We start from the raw sequence: 15,784 nt of genomic DNA on the forward strand, positions 1-15,784 counted from the left end.
AAACTATGGAATGGATGAATAACTGTGGAATGAAAGTTGGACAGGTAGACCGCAAGATGACTTAAAATAAATATGTTAATAAATAGTGTAGCATATTAATTTATGGCTTAAATTTATATATTAATGTACTGCAAGCATGTACACATGCAAATATACAATACTGGTTAAAAAGTTTCGAATAAGTAAGGTTTTTTTTAAAGCCTCTTATGCTCACCAAAAGCTGATCAACACAGCAAAAGTAGTATTATTTGAAATAGTATTGCAATTTAAAGTTTTATATTATATTTTACAAAGCAATTTATTCCTGTGATGGCCAAGCTGAATTTTCAACAACCATTACTCAAGTATTCAGTGTCACATGATCCATAAAAAAACACACACACACACACACACACACACACACACACATATGATTTAGAGCTGATTTAGTGTATAATGGTTTCCACAAAAAGACTGAGCAGCAAAAAGCAAAAACCGTTTTCAATATTTACAATCAGGCAGCAGCTATTTGCACATAAGTGTACATAGCAATAGAGGCTATTTACACTAAGTGCACATAGCTATAGATTCTATTTACACTGTGTTAAAATAACATTTTTGCTATTTATACTATTGATTGTAAATAGTGGCAATTATCTGCACCTCAGTATTGTAGAACATAATAAACATGCACTGTAAAAAAGGCTTTTCTTAGATGTTTTGTCTTTTTTTCCAGCCAAAATATCTAAAAATTCCTAAATCAAGAAGGATTTTCTAGACAAGAAAAAATATTGTCTTGTTTCCAGAAAAAATGAAACAAGCAAAATAATCTGCCAATGGGGTAAGCAAAATAATTGTGTTTTCTGCTTGAAATAAGATTATTTTGCTTACCCCACTGGCAGATTATTTTGCTTGTTTCAAGCAAAAACTCACTTAATTTTGACTTCTTTTATCTGAAAACAAGGCAATAATTTTACTTGATTTTTACTCCTTCTTGATTTAAGAATTTTTAGGAAAAAAAATCTAACTAAGAGAAGCATATTTGGCAGTGTAAGCAATAATAATGTACTGAGTGTAAATAATCATTTTACTTCAAATTATTAAATGGATGCCACATTATTGGGAAAACACTTACCCTAACCCGACCCAATACTTTTTCAACTTTTTGATTATTTCCTTCATTTTATAAAAAAAAAAAAAAAAAAAAAACTTTCTGATGTGATATGGTATTTGAAAAGGGAGGGGAAAAAAATTGCCAAAAGGTGGATTCGAACTCGGGTCGATTGCGTCAAAAGGACTATGACACACACTTTACCATCCACATCACTGAAGCTAGTATTTGACAACTGTCTTTTGTACAGTATTCTTGACTACCCCAATCACACGTTGATGGGTGGAGTTAGTGTAAATAGCCTCTGCCAACAAGGCAGGCTATTCGCACTTAGTGTAAATAGACACTCAGTTATAATAATAAGAAAAATCATAATATTTTTATTAATAATTGAGCACCAACAAAAACCAAGAACAGATCAGCATATCAAAATGATTTCTGAAGGATCATGTGACACTGACTACAAAAATCTTACCGTATACTGGGGGACTTCTGAATATTGTTTTGGACAATGTGAGGCCTTTGAGTCAAAATGTTGAGATCCCCTATATAAATGAATAAATGTTGATGCTTCCTGCTCCTAACAGTTTGTGCCATTCCGGGATTACATGGACCGGACGGGAAACCACGTGTTGAGTATGGCGCGACTGGCCAAGGACGTTCTGGCTGAGATTCCCGACCAGTTCATTTCTTACATGAAGAGCCGGGGAATCAAACCCAATCCGGCACCACCTCCGTACACACCGCCAGGACACACACACCACACACAGATCTGAGCTCGCTCTCCCAAACCTGCTTTAACACAACAGATCCTCTCCCTGGAGTCACGGGGTAGCTGTACCGGAGCTTTTAGGGTTTAGCTCCCAGTGTCACCATGTGTTTGAACTCTCCGAGACACTCTGAGGTACAGTGGCGTTTTTTGTTTGTGCCATTTTAATTTTCTGCCCGTTTTTTTTTTTCCTCGAAAAGACAGTGTGTTCAAGAATCTGACCTAAGGGCAGCTTTTTTGTTTGTTTTGTTTAAAAATATCTCTATCTTGGCCTGTGACTGTTTCTTATTTTGTGGATCAGTTGACAAGCAGATGAAGAGGAAGAGGAGAAAGACGGTGTTTGTGGTTTCAACTTGTGCCTGTCTGTGACTGTCTCAGTGTACCAGGACAAGTGTGCCCTATTCTGACATTTGACCTTACTCCACATCAGTATACTAGAGTGTGTGCTTTCCGGTGACGTTTTTAGATTCGTAACGCTTTCATTTCGTATCAGGTCAGGCCTGTGTCAGTTTGGGTTTATTATGTTAAGCATTGCTTGTGCAAAAAAATGTTTTTTGATTCTCCGTCCACATCCATTATGGTTTAGGAAAGCATGCATGTGTGAGGAGAGGCGAAATGAATAATTTTGTTGCTATTTTCCCACAATTCCACACACGGCACCTATCTAAAGTTATTGTAAAAGCACAACTTCATCAATAATCAGCATTATTCTCGCTCATGTGCTCTTGTGGGAATCAGAGGGGGCATTTTGGTTGACCCTATGTAAGTGCAGCACAGCCGATATGGGTCCTCTCTCCCTCTCGGGCAGAAATGAGGCCTGGAGTGTGTTCAGAATGGTGTCACCCACTCAAGCGTAGTTCATTCACCAATTCAATTTTGTCAAGAGGCTTTTAATCAAATAAGAGTGCCTGATGTATCTGTACTCTGCCAGTACAGGCCTGAATGGAGGAGCTTGTGTAATTGAGCACATTACAGTCCTGTCTGGGTATAATAACCATGAGCATTTAGCCCTGTGACTGTGCATGGGGCGTTCTCCAGATGTATTTCTGCCAACGCATAAGGCTTTGACAGAGCATCAAAGTATCACAGGCTTTTTATTCCCCAGATATCATTAATGTATTTTACTTAGTCTATTTTAAAATTCAAAATATTTTTTTTCCCCCAGTTTAAGTTAGTGGATTGATCGATTTGTATTTATTGCACATAATATTACTGCTTTTTTTATTTGATGTTTTCACAATTTAGGTTAATTATTCTATTTATTTTTTAAATAAATGATCAGATTTTTTCACACCATATACTACTATTAATAATGTAGTTAATGTACTACACTCTTCTTTTTCATGTCATTAATGCATTTTATTCTGTATATTTGTGTTTTTTTTTTCTTCCCAAGTTCAACTGTTGACTTTCTTCAGTTTAATCAATTTGTATTTCACACATTATAACTGGTTTATTTATTTCCGCATTTTCACTTTTTTTCCTTTGGTTTGAATAAATTATTGAATTTTTACATGCCATATACCACATTAATAATAATTCACTTTTCCTTTCCTTTCCCCCCTAGATTAATTCATTAATGCATTTTATTCTACTATTTATGCATGTTTATCCACCCATTTTTTTTTATTATTATTTAAATCAGTTAATTTTCTTTTGGTTTGAACTGATTTGTATTTATTGCACAAGGTATATTGGTTTTTTAAATTCTGCTTTCACGGTTTGAGTAAATTATACAATAAATTCTAGATTTTTTACACACCATATGCCACGTTAATAAATATCCTACCCTCAAGATAATCATTGGAAAGATTGTTACTTTTACAGAAAGTCAAAAACCAGCTGATAAACCTTTATCCCAAATAATACCATAAAAATGCCAGTGAGATCACTGAAAACAGTTGAACTATGCATAACATCAGATAATTTTAATACGCAGAGACTTGGTAGATTTTCATTGCAAAATCAATCCAATGTGGGGAGCGTTTTCTAAATCTAGCGTTTTAGGATATTTTAATGCAACACTAACACTTTGTATTAAAAAACTGTTTCATACTTAACACAGAGTCTAACTGCCTCATTTTGGTTTGGAAAAAGGACAAAACGTTACAACCGGAATTACTCACAAACAAAAGCGTAAATGTTTACACTGCTGCAGTTTCCCCAAAGAGGGTCCATAGATCGTCTCGGTAGCCATTGATGTCAGATGAATAGGATGTTTCTCTAAAGCAGGCACCGGTTGCGACAGTAATTGTATTCGTCCATTTCAATGCCTTCAAATTAATGACCTTTTTTCAGTAGCAACCCCATGTTATTCAAACTGTTCATCTGTTCATCAGTTCTTTGTCGTTTGCGAAGTCAGTGACATCAACCAGGCAGGGATGCCATTGTGCATGCAATATCTGATCAAAAGCTTGGATCTACTGAATTAGCACAGAGGAGATTTGCTCTGTGTGATTATCTAGAAAAGCACACAAAGGAGGTTCAAGCCTAGTGAGAAATCTGACAGTGATGCAAACATCATCTCTGCTGTCCAAAGCTAATATTTCTGTAGAACTAAGGCCTATTTCCGGTACATGTCATGCATTTTGGTGATTGCATTACTGTCCATTTAATTATTATTGTCATTTCTTATAAATGTTTCTCCATAACATTTAAGTATAAATCCAAATATATCATTTCTGCACTATATGCAAAAATGTTTGCTGCACTTAATGTGGCTTATAAGAACTAAAAATCCTTGAGCAATTGCTTGTACAAAACTCAGCAGCTTTGTGATCAGTGTTGAATTAGCAAACACACACATACACGTTACATGACACACAACATGGCAAAAAACGCAGGGTCTTGCAGCACGTTTTTAAAAGCTGAACAAGATTTTTTTAAAAAACATGGCGCAATGGTCAAATATGTCCAACCAGTGCATGTTTACATTGATAAAAATTACAAAGCAGTATGTTTAAAGCAAGAATACACTCAAAAGCGCAGTGCTGAATGGCATTTGAGAGTATACTGGTGTGATGTTTTGTTTTCCAGCATGGACCTACAAAAGTTTACAGTCTACTTTTTTCATGAGCAATTCTCATTTCTCTGAAACATTATGGGAGCACTTTATTGCAATGTCATAGGCCTGCTTTAAATAAGCATCTGTTTGTTTTCCTTTCTTGAGATGATGTTGTAAGAAGATCGATTTATTTTTGTTCCTGCCTGGAATGTATGATAAGCCATTAAATACAGTCCTCAGCAAAGAAAATGACCAGCGTCTATGAGGATTGAATTGCTTCATAAGACGGATAAGAGGATGTATGTACACCTGTATTGCAGGACCTGTAACGCATACATTGAGTGCTGTTCACATGTAACATACTGTAGAGACTGTTTTCATTGGAATACTTGTGCATGTATGGCCTGAACTTTAGTGGACTGATTGGGATTGTTTTCTCTTGCTATTTCTGTAGTTACGTTGGGATATTTTATATATATATATATATATATATATTACAATATATTTTAGTAATCATTATTTATTTTCACCTGAGGCATTGGCAGCCAACCAGCATATCATGACCATTATTATTATTAATTCATTAAAATACAACTTGTAATATACATTGAAATCACCAAAAATCATGTTCTTTAACTTTTTCTTTTTATTAATGCAACATACAATAGACACATACAATAGACATTTTTCACATTTTATTGTTATTATTATTTCTTTTGCATGTTTGCTCCCAACAAAATTCTATTGTACATGATCTTTGTCATACGGTGGGTTGTGAAATGCTTTGTATTGAAATGCCTTAACTAAATAAGAATAAAAAAAAGAAGTCTTTTACAAACTCGTGTCCATGCATTCACAGATTTTCTCCAAAATGTATTTATAGCCACCGTTGGACTGTATGTTGAAAGGTTTCCACTATTATCATGTTCACTGCGAGACTGTGGCCCTTAATGCCGTTCTCCGCTCCTGTTGAGTCATGCAGGAAACCTGTGACACGTTCAACAGTTCGTCACAGATAATGAAGAGTACCAGATAAATTAGAGCTTCAGGAGACGACAAGAGTCACATTCAGAAAAGAAACACATAAGACTATTTTGAGGCAACCAGTGAGTAATATTTTCAAGGTACTTTTAGTTCGGTTTAATTAACAAAAATGTCATTGACTAAAAAGAAAACGTGGAGGAAAGAGAAAAAGAAAATATGGAGGCAATAACGAAAATACTGTAGATAATTTCTGAAATAATCAACAAAAAATTACGTTGCGTTCCACAGAAGCAAATTGATGCCAGTGGTTCTCAGCTGGGTTTGCTTCATGAACCTCATTTTGCATTGGACATGAAAGCCAAAGATGTTTACCATACTAAAGTGAGCAAAAGCGTTAACCTTAAAGGGGTAATGAACTGCCTTTTTCATTGTATCTTACTGTTCTCTGAGGTCCACTTATAATGTTATCAAGATTTTAGAAAAGTAATTTAGAAGTAACAGGTTATTTTCAGTCCTGTTTTGTCCCACAAATCAAGCTATATATAGCCCTTGTGCAACCTTTTGGTCATTTTTGTCCTTTTCAGTCTTGTTTTTGTGATCATTTTGCCCGTGTTATTGCCAGCTGCAAACATTTTGGCACAGGTGTGTATTTTTATTGGAATTTTACTATTTCACATTCATTTCCTTTAATAAATCTATTTTGCACTAAGTACAACATTTTTTTTTATTTTCTAGCAGGTTTAGAGTTCAACATATTTCATAAAATATATATGTTAGATAAAATATTGTTCATAAAGCATTTTCATAAACTTAAAACTCTATAACTTTTTTGTTTGTTTGTTTCAAGTTTTAAACTTTTTTTTACTTCAACAATAATCTGCCATGGATCTTCTTTAAAATGAGACCAAACTGAACTCTGTGCTCCCAAGCTTAAAATTGATATGCAGTAGGTACAAAAAATTGTTACACTCAGCACCTTTTGGACAAAAATGTCCCCACTGAAACCCATTAAAACTGCTAATTTTAATCGCAGTACTATTTAACTGTAAAATGATGCAATTTTTGTTAGGAGGCTTTCATTCTGTTGGCAAGGCTTTAAAATGTTTTTTTTTTGTTTTTTGTTTTTTTTACTATTTTTTTCCTAGATGGTGCCATTTTTTCAGGTTTGGCCTATAAAGCAAATACTCGCTTTATTCCTGTTTTTTGCTTCTGTGTAATATAGAGCCAATTGGATAAAAAATGCAGCTATAATTGTGTGGGTGTGTTGGTGTCAGAGTGTGGTTTGTACGCGTGTCATAAGAAAAAAAAAAAAAAATGTGCGTGTGCGTTCTTGTTACATTTGAGAGAGAAAAACTCTACTGCAAATCATAAATCCAACCGTGTACACCAGCAGAGTTTTACTGGCATCTTATGGAGAAAATTTGGTACTGAAAGCTCATATTTGAGATATCAACCTCAAATTTGGAACACAACTTGTTTAGATTTATGGCTTTGATTTTCTAGCAGGTTTAGAGCTCAACACGTTTCATAAAATATATATTTTATATACAATATAAAACATGCTTTATATAAAAGCATTTTCATAAACTTAAACATATATAACTTTTTCCTTCACTTTTTCTACTTCATCAGTAATCTGCCATGGGTCTTTTTTGTCCACTATGGACCTATTTGTAACTTTTTTATTGATGCACAAGGGATAGGTTATATAGTATAGTATAAAGAGAACCAAACAGAGTGAAAAAATGGAATTTGGATAGATAGATAGATTTTCACTCACAAATGTTGTTGTCCACAGTAATGTGTGTAAAAGAAGTAAATTGTAAAAGAATTGGCTTTTCAAATTAAAGGGCCTGATCTGACCTGTTGCTTTTTGCCTTTACACTACTTGTAACTTTTCATTATTTCTCAATTTGAAAGAGGAATTGAACTGTTTAGAGCCGTGTGAGTATCACAGCCATCAGCCTGCTAATACAAACCATGACTCGTCCTTGCAGACGATTTCTAATTGACACCTGAATCAATGAGACTCTCAATGAACACGTTGTCACTTTTTTTCTTGCTCTCTTTCTCGCTCTTATGCACACACGCAGTTACTTTCCTTAATGAGAGGCTCTGCCTCTGTGCCATCTGGGGGACTCGAGCAGCTGTCAGAGCCTCAGATCTGATCTGAGACCAGGCACCTGCCGGCCTCCTCTGCACCCACACAATTAGAAACACATTCTCATAAGGACTCTACGTGAACTGTGTCGTAGCTGACAGATGAATCCAGACCAATGCCTTGAGGGATGACAGGGGCCACATTGATGTATTTATGATACTTATTGCAGATTTTTTAAAAAACCTTTTAGTCATCCGGTTATTATTTCAGGGTTGTGATTAGGCCTATACATAACACTCTTTTGCCTCGAGCAGGGCATCCCGGGGGAATTATTTATGATGGAAAAGAAAGGTACTGAAATATGAACTGAGAATTTTTCCTGCAATAAATTATCTGCAGTCATATTTTGCATATGCCTAGGAACGAAATGAAAAAAAAAAAAAAAAAAAAAAATTAAATGACTGCTTCATTTGAACATTTTTGCATCATTTTAAACTTTCCAAAAATTTTGAAAGGAGGTGCACTGAAGAAAATTATAACTGCATTTTATATTATCAAAATCATTCCGGTCTCAAAATATAAGCAGTGAAGTCTGATTCATGAACGAATAGTTCCTTTAATCAGCTAATCCAGTTCACAAAACCGATCTGAATGATCCATTCACAATTATTTGATCTGATTAAGTTCGACCCCATGATTCAGTTGGTTTCCATGGTTAATATTTCACACAATTTGGGCCATGTTTATGATACATCAAGGGTGTAAAGAGTACCTGAAAACCATACTTGAGTAAAAGTAGAGACACCGTACAGTGAAAATTACTCCACTACACGTTACAAGTCCACACATTGTGGAAAAGCTGGGGAAAACAGGCAGAGGCAAAAATCTATGTGCAGGTATTTAGTGATAAAACCAGAACAAAAAATAAACCAAAAACCACAGGGCACAAGAGAACAGACACCCACTGCATTCAAAAACTCACAAGGAAGTAAAGAAACACTGGGGCTATATATCCACCTAATTTTTCAATGCGGAAGTAAGCTGTTTTCTGGTAATGTGTTAGTTGTCCGGTTCATAATCCACCATAGGGAAATAACAAGACGAATATCGAAGTGCAGTAAACGGTAAAACACTTTGCACTACAAACCAGTGTGTTCATAATTAAGATAATACGTTAAAATAATATGGTAAGACACACCAGTTTGCAATATCAAGCAGCAAAATGAGCTTTTTGTGCAGATAAAAATAGCTGGAAGTGGATGAGACCGGAAGTCAGACACAAAAAAATTTACAAATGGCTGCACCCACTCTTATGGGAAAAATAAGGTGGATAGAGGGGGCTAACAAGCTTAAGTTAACAAGACACACCTAGGGAGACTAATCAAGGGGGGCCAATTAACAAGCGGACTACAAACTGACTACAAACACCACGGGAGAAAGGAAGTAACATAAAAGTTCAAGATAAGGCACAGAGAAAAACAACAAAAAGCTGATTTGTGAGCAGAGCAATCACATTTATTTTCTAAAACCAAAATAAAACGGAGCACCTCAAAATTGCAAAAACAACAACAACAACAACAATATCCTTCAAAAAGGTTTGTTCTGCATAAAGTATAGATCAAATAATGTTAAGTGAAATTAAAAAGTCAAAGCCTTTCGTCCTAGTTTCGTCCTTATCGTTGGCTGCAGTCATGTCCTCATCAAGAGCAAAAGGTCAAAACTCGTAAGATGCAGTACTTTCAGTGCCCTGTAGTAGGAAGTACCACAGCTTTTGTAGAAGAAACAAACTGCTGCAGAACAAGCTAGTTGCCATGCAAAATGTAACGTTTAACTGCGACACTCATTTCAAATGTAGAGGAGTAAAGAGTACAGATACTAAAAAAATGTAGTAAAGTAGAGAGTAAAAGTTGCTAATATCTTTGATACTCATTAGAACTACAAAGTATTATATATTTGAACAAACACAAGTTAACCAAGGAGCAACATTTTGGGTATCACCACATGCACGTTGGTCTGGCGCCCCCTAGTGGATATTGGATGTTAACACACTGTCCTTGTGTATTGACCAACAAGGCCTATGTTGCTTCAATTAGTACATCTAGCAAAAACACTTTTAAATTATTTTCGTATGAAAAGGAAAACATACCATGAGCTAGTACTAATAGAAGAGCAGAACGTATTTATAAAGAAAGAATATAAGAACAAAAATGAACTAGGCCTATATGTTCATTCAGAAAAAAATAAAAATAAATAAATAAATTCTACGTTTCTTCCTAGATTAGATTCACATAAACTGAGCTAAATGTGTAGCAAGTAGTATCAACCTTTTAAGTAGGGATGCCCTGGTCAGATCCTATAACTTGTATTTTCCTATTGCTTGGTTCACACTTCAAGTACATTAAAGTTACAAAGTTTTAAAATCAATCCAGCTCATACAGGGATGTGCTGAGAGTTTCTTAGGAACACGGACTCAAATGTAAACATATATATATATATATATATATATGAAGAGAGAGACAGAGAGAGAGAGACCAATGCTAGGTGTAAACATGTTACAGTGGTAGACACTGTAAACAGACTGTGTGGTCATCATTATGAATACAGGACTGCTGATACAAACTTGCATTTTATATGTACAGTAAGCAGAATAAAAGTGTAAATAAGCAATCCCAATCTGTCAGTCAAGTCTGAAGCAAGATGCAATCCACAGTGACGTGTTATGACAACAATGTCTCAGATAGTCTGAAGGCAGATAAAAGTAAACTGTAAATAAATGACTTTGAGTGATTTGTTACTGAAGTGTATATTAAATATGTTAAACGCAGAAGCTCAAATGTGTGTAAGGCGCTTGAACAGACCTCAATGAAAATTAGAATTGGGCTTAGAAAAGCCGATACCCATCAGTAAAAAAAGTAGGGTCATCCCTACTTTTAAGTAAAGAAATTCAGAAATTATTACTGATGTGCTATAGGGTGATGAAACTGAAACTGCTGAAACTTTATTTTTTGGCAGTTTAGCCACTTTATCAAAACACCACTTACACACTTTATCAAAATAGGATTGTGTTCGAGAGCAGATACAACAGTTTTAATGTGTTTCTGTAGATAAAACATTATCATTCCATGCAATATGAAATACCTGTAGTTTTGTTTTCTTCCAGCTGCACTTTATTTTCCAGGCGGCATGGGTGAATGTGTTATATCATGGCGTTGAACTGTTTTTTACTTGAGATTGAAATATGAAAAAAAATTGGTTTCCAACTGACATTTATTTATTCATTCTGAACCAAAAACAAATTTTTGATTCACCTATTTGTATGACAACATCTCTTACAGTTTGTCAAATCAGCTGTTATTTGTCAAATGAGCACAGACAGAAGCATATAGTAGAGAACTATGAGCTCTTTAAAGATACAAAAAAGAGACGGTGAACGAGATATGAATGTGCATGTAACCTGTATGAAATACTTTTACAAATACACACAAAAATATGTCATTTATCTAGCTATCAATTTTTCTAGTCTTCTTTTTACTTCCATATAATTCTTCAGTACTGGTTATGATGTAATATGAACTTAGTATACTTGTAATATACTCCACACACTTTAAATCAGCTCTTTTTACACAAAAGAATATATTTTGAAGAATGTCCTCTGAGTTCAATTGTATAAACAAATAAACCAACAAACCAACAACATAAAAAAAAATGATTTATATGGGTTTAGATGAGATAACATGAGAGTAATTAAACAGTCAATTTTCAGAACTTTTTTTTAATGAATATGAAAAATGTACATGCATAGGCAAAATTAGCTGACAAGCAAGAATATCACAATCACATTACTTTGTTATATATCTGTTAATCTGGGTAATTCACTTAAACTACAGGTACTGTGCCTGTGGACAGTATAGTTTGTGTACATCAATATATCTTTTAAAATAAAATTCAGTTTACCGTTTACTGTTTTGTGGTCAGCACTTGCATCAAGCAAACAGTGCAATGGAATTTAAATTTTATGAATAAAGAGCAATCTATAGTAAATCTCAATTTCATAGAAAGGAAGTGTGTTTGCAATGAAGAGAATGACATTGACTTAATTTAAATACAGTGCAGCACTACTTCAGCTTATTTAACGCCTGAATTATTCTGAATTGTGGGTGGTTAGTGAATGAGATGCAGGCATTTGCACTGCAAAACAGCACACAGAAGTGGCACAACTGTTATGTGAATTTACCACAGAGTCCTGGTTGTGTTTTGAATTCTGACGTCTGTCAGTTCTACAACAGCAGTGAACAATCTTCATAATATCTCCAACGTCACTCCTCATGAACAAGTACAATAAACAGTCAGCAAGTGGGTTCAGATACAGAAGGTATCTTAGAAAACAGTCAACTTTAAAATATAATAAACTGAACTTAATGTGAAAAATCTCTCTAATGAAATTCAGAGTGAAATAGGGGAGAATTACACATGTGTAAGTTAACAGAACTAGAAACAAACTGCCCAAAATTAATCTGCGTTTAAGGGTAGTAAGTGATACTGAGTGTGAAAGACCCCGACAAGTACCAACAAAACAGAGAATGATTACTGGGAAGGGAGTTAAACATGCTATACATATATAAAGGTCTCCGAAAAGCAGCAGAGTGAAATCTATGTCTGCAAAGATTAGAGGTACGAACCAGATGATCAAAGAAATAAAACAGGAGAGTTTCATTGAATGGTGAGATTTGTACCAGTGAGGATGAGAAACCAAGAGATATCGCTCAAACGCAACACATGCCATAAAATACAGACCCACGATTAAACAATAAAAATATGCATTGTGCACATCATATGACCAACTGACTGTTGTTATTAACATACAAATGATCTGTATAAAATCCGAAAGAATCAAATGACTGACAAAAACCGAAGCAGCACGATGAGATTTGATAAGAAAAAACAACGCAAACAGAGCTAAGAATATGATTGGAATTTCAATGACTGCAAGGACCCAGATACATAATGATTCTGCAAAACTTTGTTTCATAAAAAAATCAGAAATCGACAAGTCCTTAGCCGCTAAATCATCGTAAACTGGTTCAGTTGAGTCGTTGATGCTGATATTATGTTGTGCCATTGTTTCACAAAATCTTGACAAGCAGCACTATAGTAAATCACAAACAAGTCATTTATTTTAATATCTAATTGGAAAAAAAAAAAAAATTGATATTTATATTTATACATATATAAAGATTAAGTGAGATATTGCTTTTATACAATAGTTTAACAGACAAGCAATAAATATTGAACAACTTACGTTTCTGACAAAACTTGGCCAGTTAGTTTCTCTGTTTCTTTGCCACCAGAAAAGCAGTAATAAAGGAAGTCAAAGCAGAATTTTTGGTGTCACTGCTAGTTCCCACTGCTATATCTGAAGGGTTCCACACTGTAAAAACACACCATTTTAAAGGTTGTTGGTCTAATGTAGGGTGATTTCAGGTTGATTGGGACACTTTTTCCAAGTCATTTCAATGACAAAAAGTGTCCTAATCAACCTGAAGCCACCCTATAACATGTTTGAGATTACAAAAAAATTTGAATAAAATAAACTTGCCAACTTTTTAAAACAAGTGTGAAATATTTTAAAACAAGTAGTCAGAACTCTCGACATTCAGCATTTGTAACTTATATTTGATGATGACAATAGAACTGACAGACATTCTCAGTCAGAGTAGAACTATCACAGCTAGTCATGATGTTTTCAGAGTGGCACAGTTTCCCCTCACCGTCATCACACTGCTGCTACACGGATTAATCATCCACACTTCAATCACTTCACCATCAGTCACCAGCTCATTCAGCACTACACTTAAATCCAGCATATACCCTCACTTTGTGTCTGGTCTCATAAACAATCGTTATTGGACTCTCTCTGCTCACGGACTTACCTGTGTTTTCGTTGTTACTTCAATGTCTCTGTGATCCTCGTTGTCCTCCTGAGTTTTTCCCTGGTGTTTTCCTTGACTCACTACCTGCAGATAAGATTCATTGCTCATAGCAAGATTCTTCACTGTTTGTCCTTGTTGGCTGAAACACAATGACAGATTACAATATGATACAATTCCCATATGAGATGACATGATCTTACTTGCGATCCGAAAATGGTTCCACATACAGGACTGAAGATGTGGCTCTGCACTATGTTATGAGCTGCTGTTGTTCTTTTATAGTCTTAATTCACTTGGGAAAGGTCAGAGTGTGGAGAGTGGTTCTGTCAGATGACTTGAAAAGAAGTTTTCATAAAGTGAGTGCAACCACAAATAACATGGCAAACCCAGGCCATCAGCAAACATTAAAACGTAAAACTACTCGAAAAGAGTCCCAAGTATTATAGAAATTAAAATATTTGAAAACCCATAAATACAATTATATAGTAGTAAGATTTTGTCATACTGTACATACAAGTTATGATTACACAGAAAATAGGTTCTTAGGCTTAGTTAGGCTTACAGTGAATTGTACTGTTATAAACAAAACAGGTACAGTCAAGGCCAAAAGTATTTTGTGTTTTGATGTGGTGTTGCTTTACAGATTTAATGCATTTGGCCAAAAAACTAACAAATTACAAAATGTACCTTCGAAATATTAAACTATGTTGTTTTATCTATTAACATTGGTGAAATGGTTCAATATTTAGCATATTTATATGTTTGAATATGCTAAACCCTATTCTTTTTTTAGGTGTACTTTTGACTTTCTGTACAACTGAAGAATAATAGAACAATATAACAGCTAGATGAGTAAAGTTAGCTTGAGAAAGTCAGATGAGAAAGTTAGAAAAAGTTTTAATAGGTTGAAGTTTGAAGTTTAAAATAGTTTTAAAGATTTAATCTTTTTAAGTGTGAATCTTTTGAAGGAAATAGTTATAAAAACAAACAAACACAAACAGGAATATGATGGATTTCACAATCGATGATTATAAAAGACTATAATAGCTAACGTAATAAACAATATTTTTTTTTCTTTATTTTGTTCTTATTCTTTAAAGTTTCAGGATTAAAGGACCCTTAACCACAGAGTGTTGCTCCACATCCATTTAGTATTAGAAATGGTTTAGTTTATGTCATTTAAAACCACTTCCCCCATCGTGTGGGTTAGAGTTTTTCTTCGTCTAGACATTTTCAAAACGGTTATTAACTGAACGTTTGTTACTGATAGATTTAGTAATGGTTGCATTTCCGGATTTCTCGGATGCTGCTTTTTTATTTTTTATTTTTTACTATGCATGTCAGAAAACATCTCTCAAATATCAAGTATCTTTACTTTTCCTACTGAAAGTATCTGGACAGTATATGTATGGACAGTGCATGTATTCTGACAATGTTTGATCTTGATTGTTTGAGTTGAGACTTGTATGGACTTAAGCATGAATTGAGTTGGTATTTGATTTTGGAAATCTCACTTTTGTATAATATTTTGTATATTGGTCATAACAGTTAACTTTATTTATTTATTTATTTATTTATTAAATACTGCCTCAATCAATTTGCTTTTTTGTGATCTTTTTAAAGATGTTGTTGTCAGCTTCCTCTTTCTGTACAAACATCCCATCAGTTCTCATGCCAGTTAAGAACTGCTTATATACCTACCACTATCACAACCAATTTTTTCAACAAAGACAGACAGATTTCCTGCTTTCAAAAATATTTCTTTTTACCTACTCTTTTATGAGTACTGTGGACACTTCTTGTGTCACATACTACTGTCTTTTTGCCTACTATATAGCAAGGAAGTATGTGATTTCAGATAGTCTACACCAGGGGTGCCTAAACTCGGTCCTGGAGGGCCGGTACC

The 15,784-nt window shown here is 34.5% G+C and overlaps 1 protein-coding gene and 1 long non-coding RNA gene across 2 annotated transcripts in view; one reads left to right on the top strand and one right to left on the bottom strand.

The window, feature by feature from the left end:
* Positions 1-2,167, top strand: part of cpne5b (copine Vb) — a 119,745-nt gene extending 117,578 nt beyond the window's left edge. The window contains exon 20 of the mRNA XM_051122691.1: positions 1,678-2,167. Within this exon, the coding sequence (XP_050978648.1) occupies positions 1,678-1,866 (189 nt within the window). The 3' untranslated portion in view covers positions 1,867-2,167. The remainder of the gene's footprint in view (positions 1-1,677) is intronic.
* A 10,834-nt stretch (positions 2,168-13,001) lies between these two features.
* On the bottom strand, positions 13,002-13,973 carry LOC127173070 (uncharacterized). The gene is made up of 3 exons (XR_007828704.1): positions 13,879-13,973; positions 13,248-13,376; positions 13,002-13,094 (listed from the first exon to the last, which is right to left on the bottom strand). It is a non-coding gene; the product is annotated as an uncharacterized LOC127173070 (long non-coding RNA).
* Positions 13,974-15,784: the final 1,811 nt, after the last annotated feature.

This window comes from Labeo rohita, chromosome 11 (genome assembly GCF_022985175.1).
Source record: "Labeo rohita strain BAU-BD-2019 chromosome 11, IGBB_LRoh.1.0, whole genome shotgun sequence".
Classification (NCBI taxonomy): Eukaryota; Metazoa; Chordata; class Actinopteri; order Cypriniformes; family Cyprinidae; genus Labeo; species Labeo rohita.